Source organism: Babylonia areolata, chromosome 7 (genome assembly GCF_041734735.1).
Source record: "Babylonia areolata isolate BAREFJ2019XMU chromosome 7, ASM4173473v1, whole genome shotgun sequence".
NCBI classification, from domain to species: domain Eukaryota; kingdom Metazoa; phylum Mollusca; class Gastropoda; order Neogastropoda; family Buccinidae; genus Babylonia; species Babylonia areolata.
This window is the reverse complement of record NC_134882.1, coordinates 16,158,915-16,166,414: the sequence shown is the minus strand read 5'-3', so window position 1 is coordinate 16,166,414 and position 7,500 is coordinate 16,158,915. Positions and strand designations below refer to the sequence as shown.

At 46.1% G+C, this 7,500-nt stretch overlaps 1 protein-coding gene across 1 annotated transcript in view; it reads right to left on the bottom strand.

The window, feature by feature from the left end:
- Positions 1-958: 958 nt before the first annotated feature.
- LOC143284352 (actin-like) overlaps positions 959-7,500 on the bottom strand; it is a 22,775-nt gene continuing 16,233 nt past the window's right edge. The window contains exons 6-8 of the mRNA XM_076591063.1: positions 7,361-7,500; positions 5,940-6,060; positions 959-1,569 (exon numbers count right to left, since the gene is read on the bottom strand). The exon at positions 7,361-7,500 is cut by the window's right edge and continues 46 nt beyond it. Coding sequence (XP_076447178.1) covers positions 1,323-1,569; positions 5,940-6,060; positions 7,361-7,500 — 508 coding nt within the window. The 3' untranslated portion in view covers positions 959-1,322. The remainder of the gene's footprint in view (positions 1,570-5,939; positions 6,061-7,360) is intronic.

The following is a 7,500-nucleotide window of genomic DNA, read 5'->3' as shown; positions in this document are numbered from 1 at the left end:
CGAACGTATGTGTGTGTGTGGGTGTTTGTGCGCTTTGACAAATGTGGAGATATTATGCAAGCAAGCGCGCGTGTGTGTGTGCTTTGACAAATGTGGAAGTATTTCGCACTTGTGTGTGTGTGTGTGTGTGTGTGTGGAAAGTAGGTTTGAATGTGGTTTATTTATTTTTCAGTCATGCACCCTTGAACAGGGTTTGAACAGACAATGTCATGGACTGAGATCATGAATATTCGGAAAACGTTTAGTTTGATGTTTATTTATATGCATACCACGTTTATTCGTGCGCACTTTTTAAAAAAGCCTCATTTGTAGAGATTTTAGAACGTTTTAGTGAGTTCGTATGAGTCGTGCACATTTGAACATGAATCTACAGAGACCTGACAATACAAGCTGTGAGTATTGCTGCAAATTGTTTCTTTTTCAGTTTGACAGACACTTGTAAGGAAGATGAAATGAAGTAAAAGGTTACAGAATGTTAACACAGCTATTATTATCATTATTATTATATTGTTATTATGGTTATTATTGTTGAGATTATTATTATATTACTTATTGCACCTTCCCCGAAATCTTGAGTTAGAATTTACCAAGCCAGTAAAGCGGCTTCCCAGAATATTGGCCTGAAAGATTTGCTCAGATTTCGAAGTTTTGTTTCTCGTTTTGTGAGCGTTCTGGGTTGACAGTCTGTTTTTCCTCTCTAGTGTGTCTTGAGTTTATTGGGCGAGTTTTTTGTGATATCGATTCCAAGTTGTTTGAGTTCTCGATTTAGAGTGTCGTGGTTTTTTGGGGTTTTTTTTTAATCTCAGTTGACAGGTTTTACATTTCATGTATGTCGTGGAGCATTGCAAATTCTATGATTGTGAAGATGATGGAGACGGTGATTTGAGTTAATTTATGAACGTTTTGAGTTCTAAGTTTTAGGTGTCTTCTTTTTTTCCTTTTTTTGTTTGTTTGATGTTTTGTTTGTTTGAAAGCTTAACTGTGTCGATTTTAATCGGGTTTAAATGCGTTGGGATTTCGTGCTTGTTGTAGGATCTGCAGGGGTGTTTTGAGTTTTTCGGTTCTGGGCGTTTGGGGTTATCAACATTAAGGGTTCTTTTGGCATTTGGAATTCGATGTCTTGAGTTCTCACACTGAAATGCTTTCGAAGGCAGTCCTCTTGTTTGTTTTTTTTCTCTCCTTTTTTTTATATCCCATTTTGAGTGCTCATTGTGTTTTGCACACCGCAATTTTTAGCGGTCGGAATGCACAGTTTTTGAGTCAGTGGTATAGTTTTGAGTGCTCACGTTTAGAGTCAGCGCTTGTTTCTTTGTTGTTGTAGTTCAAGTTCTTTGCCGGAACCGGAATGAATGAAATCCCGTCACGTCCACAGAAACTTTTTCCGCACTATGGCGGCCCCTTGTTCCCGATACTCCTGCTGGCTGACGGCCATTTGGGGGAAGGAAGGGAGGGAAGCCAGCACGGAGCCGCCCCGCCAGGCGCTGTGTTGTCTCCCCGCCCCCGCCACCACCTTCACCCGGCTCTTGGGGACCAGGGCCGACACCTCCTTCAGCAGACGCCGGCAGATACCTGCAGGGGGGAAATAATAATAATAATATAATAACCAGTTTACAACACAGTGCCTGACGGGTGCGGTGGTGGCCGAGTGGTTAGAGCGATTCTTCGCCCGAGTTTCCGGAGTTCAACCCCCCCGGTTGCGGATTCGGCGCACATGGTGGGTTAAGGAGTGGAGAATTTTTCCGATCACCCCAGGTCCACAAAATATATCATGAAGACCTGCTCGTGCCTGAACCCCCTTCGTGTGAATACGTACGCAGAAGATCAAATACGCACGTTAAAGATCCTGTGATCCATGTCAGTGTTTGGTGGGTTATGGAAACAAGAACATACACAGGATGCACATCCCCCGAAAACAGAGTACAGCTGCCTAAATGGCGGGGGTGAATACGATCATGCACGTAAAAGCCCGCACGTACCATACGAGTGAACGCGGGAGTTGCAGCTTACGTACGCAGAAAATGACCGTACAAAGCAACGTCACTTTATCAATCCTTCACAGTGGATGTTTATACGTCTGCTTAGCCATACATTTGGGGTCGCTTGTTTTGACACACTTATGTTCAGGCCAGATCCGTGCCCCAAATACATCTTTTTTTCTCTTAAAAAAAAAAAACCCCCAACTTTTATAAACGGTCCACTACCTTGAAACCGTATGTATGTTTCCAGCACCACAAACCTTTTAATGGACATGATAAAGCTTTGTTGATTCAAATTACATGAAACCGTTATTGATTACACAGCACCCGAACGAAAGGGTCTACCTCAGGGCTGAAAGCTGGTTCGCTGTTTTACCCCTACGTCAAAAGGAAACCAAACACTGCGAAACCTTCAACAACAACAAAAAAAGACAAAATCAATAATAACAAGAGAGGCAAGGCCTTCAAGACTCACTTGTGATAAATTAAGTCCCCTAGCATTAATTACAGAGTAATTTCCCTTTTTTACTACCTGCACCAAAAACGTTTGCAAAATATAAAAAAAAAAATTCCATGCTTAGCAAAAGAAGTTCCTGTTTGAACAAAAAAATGATAACAATGACTCCTCTTGTTGTTGTGTCAGAATAAGAGGTCAAAGTGCCAAGTTTAGAGAATGCAAAAAATATAAATATAACAGTAAATGCAGTTTGCATAAAATTAGGCTTCTTTTTTTTATTTTTTTGTGCCCATCCCTGAGGTGCAATATTGTTTTAAACAAGATGAATGGAAAGAAATGAATTTTTCCTATTTTTATGCCAAATTTGGTATCAACTGACAAAGTATTTGCAGAGAAAATGTCAATGTTAAAGTTTACCACGGACACACAGACACACACACACACACACACACAGACAACCGAACACCGGGTTAAAACATAGACTCACTTTGTTTACACAAGTGAGTCAATAAAAAGGCCAGATACGAAACACTGTCTCTCCAATAAGTCAGTGTAAATGTTAAATCAAATTAAAAAGTAAAGCCTTATTATTTTTTTTAATTTAGAATGGAAAACAAATGTGGTTATGATACAGCCATGTCAAAGTCCCTCTGCTGGCCCCGCTCAGTGCCTGACCAGGGAGTTAGATTTAGTCCTTCAGCCGGCCCCTCAGTGCCTGACCAGGGAGTTAGATTTAGTCCTTCAGCCAGCCCCTCAGTGCCCGACCAGGGAGTTAGATTTAGTCCTTCAGCCAGCCCCTCAGTGCCCGACCATGGAGTTAGATTTAGTCCTTCAGATGGCTCCCCTCAGTGCCTGACCAGGGAGTTAGATTTAGTCCTTCAGCCAGCCCCTCAGTGCCCGACCAGGGAGTTAGATTTAGTCCTTCAGCCAGCCCCTCAGTGCCTGACCAGGGAGTTAGATTTAGTCCTTCAGCCAGCCCCTCAGTGCCTGACCAGGGAGTTAGATTTAGTCCTTCAGCTGGCGCCCCTCAGTGCCCGACCAGGGAGTTAGATTTAGTCCTTCAGCCAGCCCCTCGGTGCCTGACCAGGGAGTTAGATTTAGTCCTTCAGCCAGCCCCTCAGTGCCTGACCAGATAGTTAGATTTAGTCCTTCAGTCAGCCCCTCAGTGCCCGACCAGGGAGTTAGATTTAGTCCTTCAGATGGCTCCCCTCAGTGCCTGACCAGGGAGTTAGATTTAGTCCTTCAGCCAGCCCCTCGGTGCCCGACCAGGGAGTTAGATTTAGTCCTTCAGCCAGCCCCTCAGTGCCTGACCAGGGAGTTAGATTTAGTCCTTCAGCCAGCCCCTCGGTGCCCGACCAGGGAGTTAGATTTAGTCCTTCAGATGGCTCCCCTCAGTGCCTGACCAGGGAGTTAGATTTAGTCCTTCAGCCAGCCCCTCAGTGCCTGACCAGGGAGTTAGATTTAGTCCTTCAGTCAGCCCCTCGGTGCCTGACCAGGGAGTTAGATTTAGTCCTTCAGCCAGCCCCTCGGTGCCTGACCAGGGAGTTAGATTTAGTCCTTCAGCCAGCCCCTCAGTGCCCGACCAGGGAGTTAGATTTAGTCCTACAGCCAGCCCCTCAGTGCCTGACCAGGGAGTTAGATTTAGTCCTTCAGCCAGCCCCTCGGTGCCCGACCAGGGAGTTAGATTTAGTCCTTCAGCCAGCCCCTCGGTGCCCGACCAGGGAGTTAGATTTAGTCCTTCAGCTGGCGCCCCTCAGTGCCCGACCAGGGAGTTAGATTTAGTCCTTCAGATGGCGCCCCTCAGTGCCTGACCAGGGAGTTAGATTTAGTTCTTCAGCTGGCGCCGCTCAGTGCCTGACCAGGGAGTTAGATTTAGTCCTTCAGCTGGCGCCCCTCGGTGCCCGACCAGGGAGTTAGATTTAGTCCTTCAGATGGCGCCCCTCAGTGCCCGACCAGGGAGTTAGATTTAGTCCTTCAGCCAGCCCCTCAGTGCCTGACCAGGGAGTTAGATTTAGTCCTTCAGCCAGCCCCTCAGTGCCCGACCAGGGAGTTAGATTTAGTCCTTCAGCCAGCCCCTCAGTGCCCGACCAGGGAGTTAGATTTAGTCCTTCAGATGGCGCCCCTCAGTGCCCGACCAGGGAGTTAGATTTAGTTCTTCAGCTGGCGCCGCTCAGTGCCTGACCAGGGAGTTAGATTTAGTCCTTCAGCTGGCGCCCCTCGGTGCCTGACCAGGGAGTTAGATTTAGTCCTTCAGCTGGCGCCCCTCGGTGCCTGACCAGTGAGTTAGATTTAGTCCTTCAGCCAGCCCCTCAGTGCCTGACCAGGGAGTTAGATTTAGTCCTTCAGCTGGCGCCCCTCAGTGCCCGACCAGGGAGTTAGATTTAGTCCTTCAGCCAGCCCCTCAGTGCCTGACCAGGGAGTTAGATTTAGTCCTACAGCCAGCCCCTCAGTGCCTGACCAGGGAGTTAGATTTAGTCCTAGAGCCAGCCCCTCAGTGCCTGACCAGGGAGTTAGATTTAGTCCTACAGCCAGCCCCTCAGTGCCTGACCAGGGAGTTAGATTTAGTCCTACAGCCAGCCCCTCAGTGCCTGACCAGGGAGTTAGATTTAGTCCTTCAGCCAGCCCCTCGGTGCCCGACCAGGGAGTTAGATTTAGTCCTTCAGCCAGCCCCTCAAATCAAGGGGGTCGGTACCACTCATAATGGCAAGTGTTATCATATATTTTTGGAATCGTCTATGTCCATAGATGTCAGAAAATCATGATAATGTTGTGAACGTGGCAGCTTTCTGCCTGTTATCGCGTGATTTCTAACCCCACCCTACCGCGTCGAGAACGCGCACCATGATCAAGCTCTCTTCTCCCAGAGACTAAACCGTTGAAGATAGAAAAACCATTATTGAACACAAAAGATGTATAATAGCATGCTAAACAACTTTTGTTCTTATAAATATATCAAATTATTATTTGTTCGTGAAATGTAGTGGCGTTTTGAGGATTTCATGACACATTCACACAAAATTCGGCATGTCGTCTTTTGTCAAAGCTAAATCGTTAGATATAGAAGACACTTTAAGAAGCAAAACGAAGCGCATGGGACTTGTGAACAACTTTTCTTCTCATAAAACTATCAAAATGTTGATCGTTTTGGAAAAGGGAGTGTCATCAAAGATTACGCAACACGACAAAATTCTCAGTTTGTGTTCTGCTCTGCCTAAATGGTTGCAAAGAAAAAAAGTACTTACTAAAGAAGAAGATGTAGAATAGCACGCAGAACAACTTTTGTTCTTATACATTTATCAAAATATTATTTCGTTCATGAAATGTAATGCCGTTTTGAGGATTTCATGACAAAATTCACACAAAATGCGGCACTTCGTCTTTTGTAAAGGCTACCTAGTAATATATAGGAGGACATATTTAGAAGCTAAACGAAGCGCAAGGGAATTGTAAACAACTTTTATTCTCATAAAACTATTTTTAAAAAAATGATCGAGGCAGCTTGTTACCTGGCATCCTGGTAGTGCCTCCAGCCATGATGATCTGCTCGTACATGCAGCTCCGGATGTCTATGGGGCACTCCGTCACCGACTTTCCGCAGCAGTGCCGGCAGTCCCAGACATTCACTGCCTGTGTTGGAGTGGGGGGGAAAGTGTGTCAGTGTCAGACATTTACTGCCTGTGTTGGAGTGTGTGTGTGTGGGGGGGGGGAGTGTGTCAGTCCCAGACATTCACTGACTGTGTTGGAGAGGGAGAAAGTGTGTCAGTGTCAGTCATTCACTGCCTGTGTTGGAGTGGGGGGAAAGTATGTCAGTGTCAGACATTCACTGCCTGTGTTGGAGTGGGGGGAAAGTGTGTCAGTGTCAGTCATTCACTGCCTGCGTTGGAGTGGGGGAAAAGTGTGTCAGTGTCAGACATTCATTGCCTGTGCTGGAGTGGGGGGGGGGGGGAGTGTGTCAGTGTCAGACATTCACTGCCTGTGTTGGAGTGGGGGGAAAGTGTGTCAGTGTCAGTCATTCACTGCCTGTGTTGGAGTGGGCGGGTAGTGTGTCAGTGTCAGTCATTCATTGTCTGTGTTGGAGTGGGGGGAAAGTGTGTCAGTGTCAGTCATTCACTGTCTGTGTTGGAGTGGGAGAAAGTGTGTCAGTGTCAGTCATTCATTGTCTGTGTTGAAGTGGATAAAGTGTGTCAGTGTCAGTCATTCACTGCCTATTTTGGAGTGGGGGGAAACTGTGTCAGTACAGGTGAGTGATAAGACTGTGTCAGTACCAACCATTTACAGGTAAGTGATAAGACTGTGTCAGTACCATTCATTTACAGGTGAGTGATAAGACTGTGTCAGTACCAACCATTTACAGGTAAGTGATAAGACTGTCAGTACCAACCATTTACAGGTAAATGATAAGACTGTGTCAGTACCAATCATTTACAGGTAAGTGATAAAACTGTGTCAGTACCAACCATTTACAGGTGATTGATAAAACTGTGTCAGTACCAACCATTTACAGGTAAGTGATAAGACTGTGTCAGTAAAAACCACTGTTTTTTTTAATTTATTTGTTTTTTGTTGTTGTTGTTTTGTTGTTGTTGTTTGTTTTTGGGGGTTTTTTCGGGGGTGGGGGGGTCAGAAAGGCTGTACTAAAATTGTTAGTAAAGAACAACAGACCTTTTCCCAGAAGTATTCTTTTCAGAAGGATTATTTCCATGTCAGTATGGAATGCTGAAGCGAACTTTGGAAGTAATCCCCCCCAGCCCCCAACCCCCACTTCCCCCCCCCCCCCCCCCCTCTCTCTCTCTCTCTCTCTCTCTCACCCATTCATTCCATGTTGCTTATTTTAATTTCAGGAATACTGAAACTTTGCACAAGCGCATACTTCAGTGGCCATCTCCCCCCGCCCCCTCCCCCACCTCCCCCCTTCTCTATGACTTACCGAACAGAGACGGCTGAAACAGAACTTCAGGTCCTCTGAACCTCTCCTCGCTGACGCTGATACTGTCGCCGTTGGGTAAGGTGTATGACCTTGACCCCTTCGTCTTGGCCACTTCCGCTTCCGTGTCAGAGGTGGGCGAC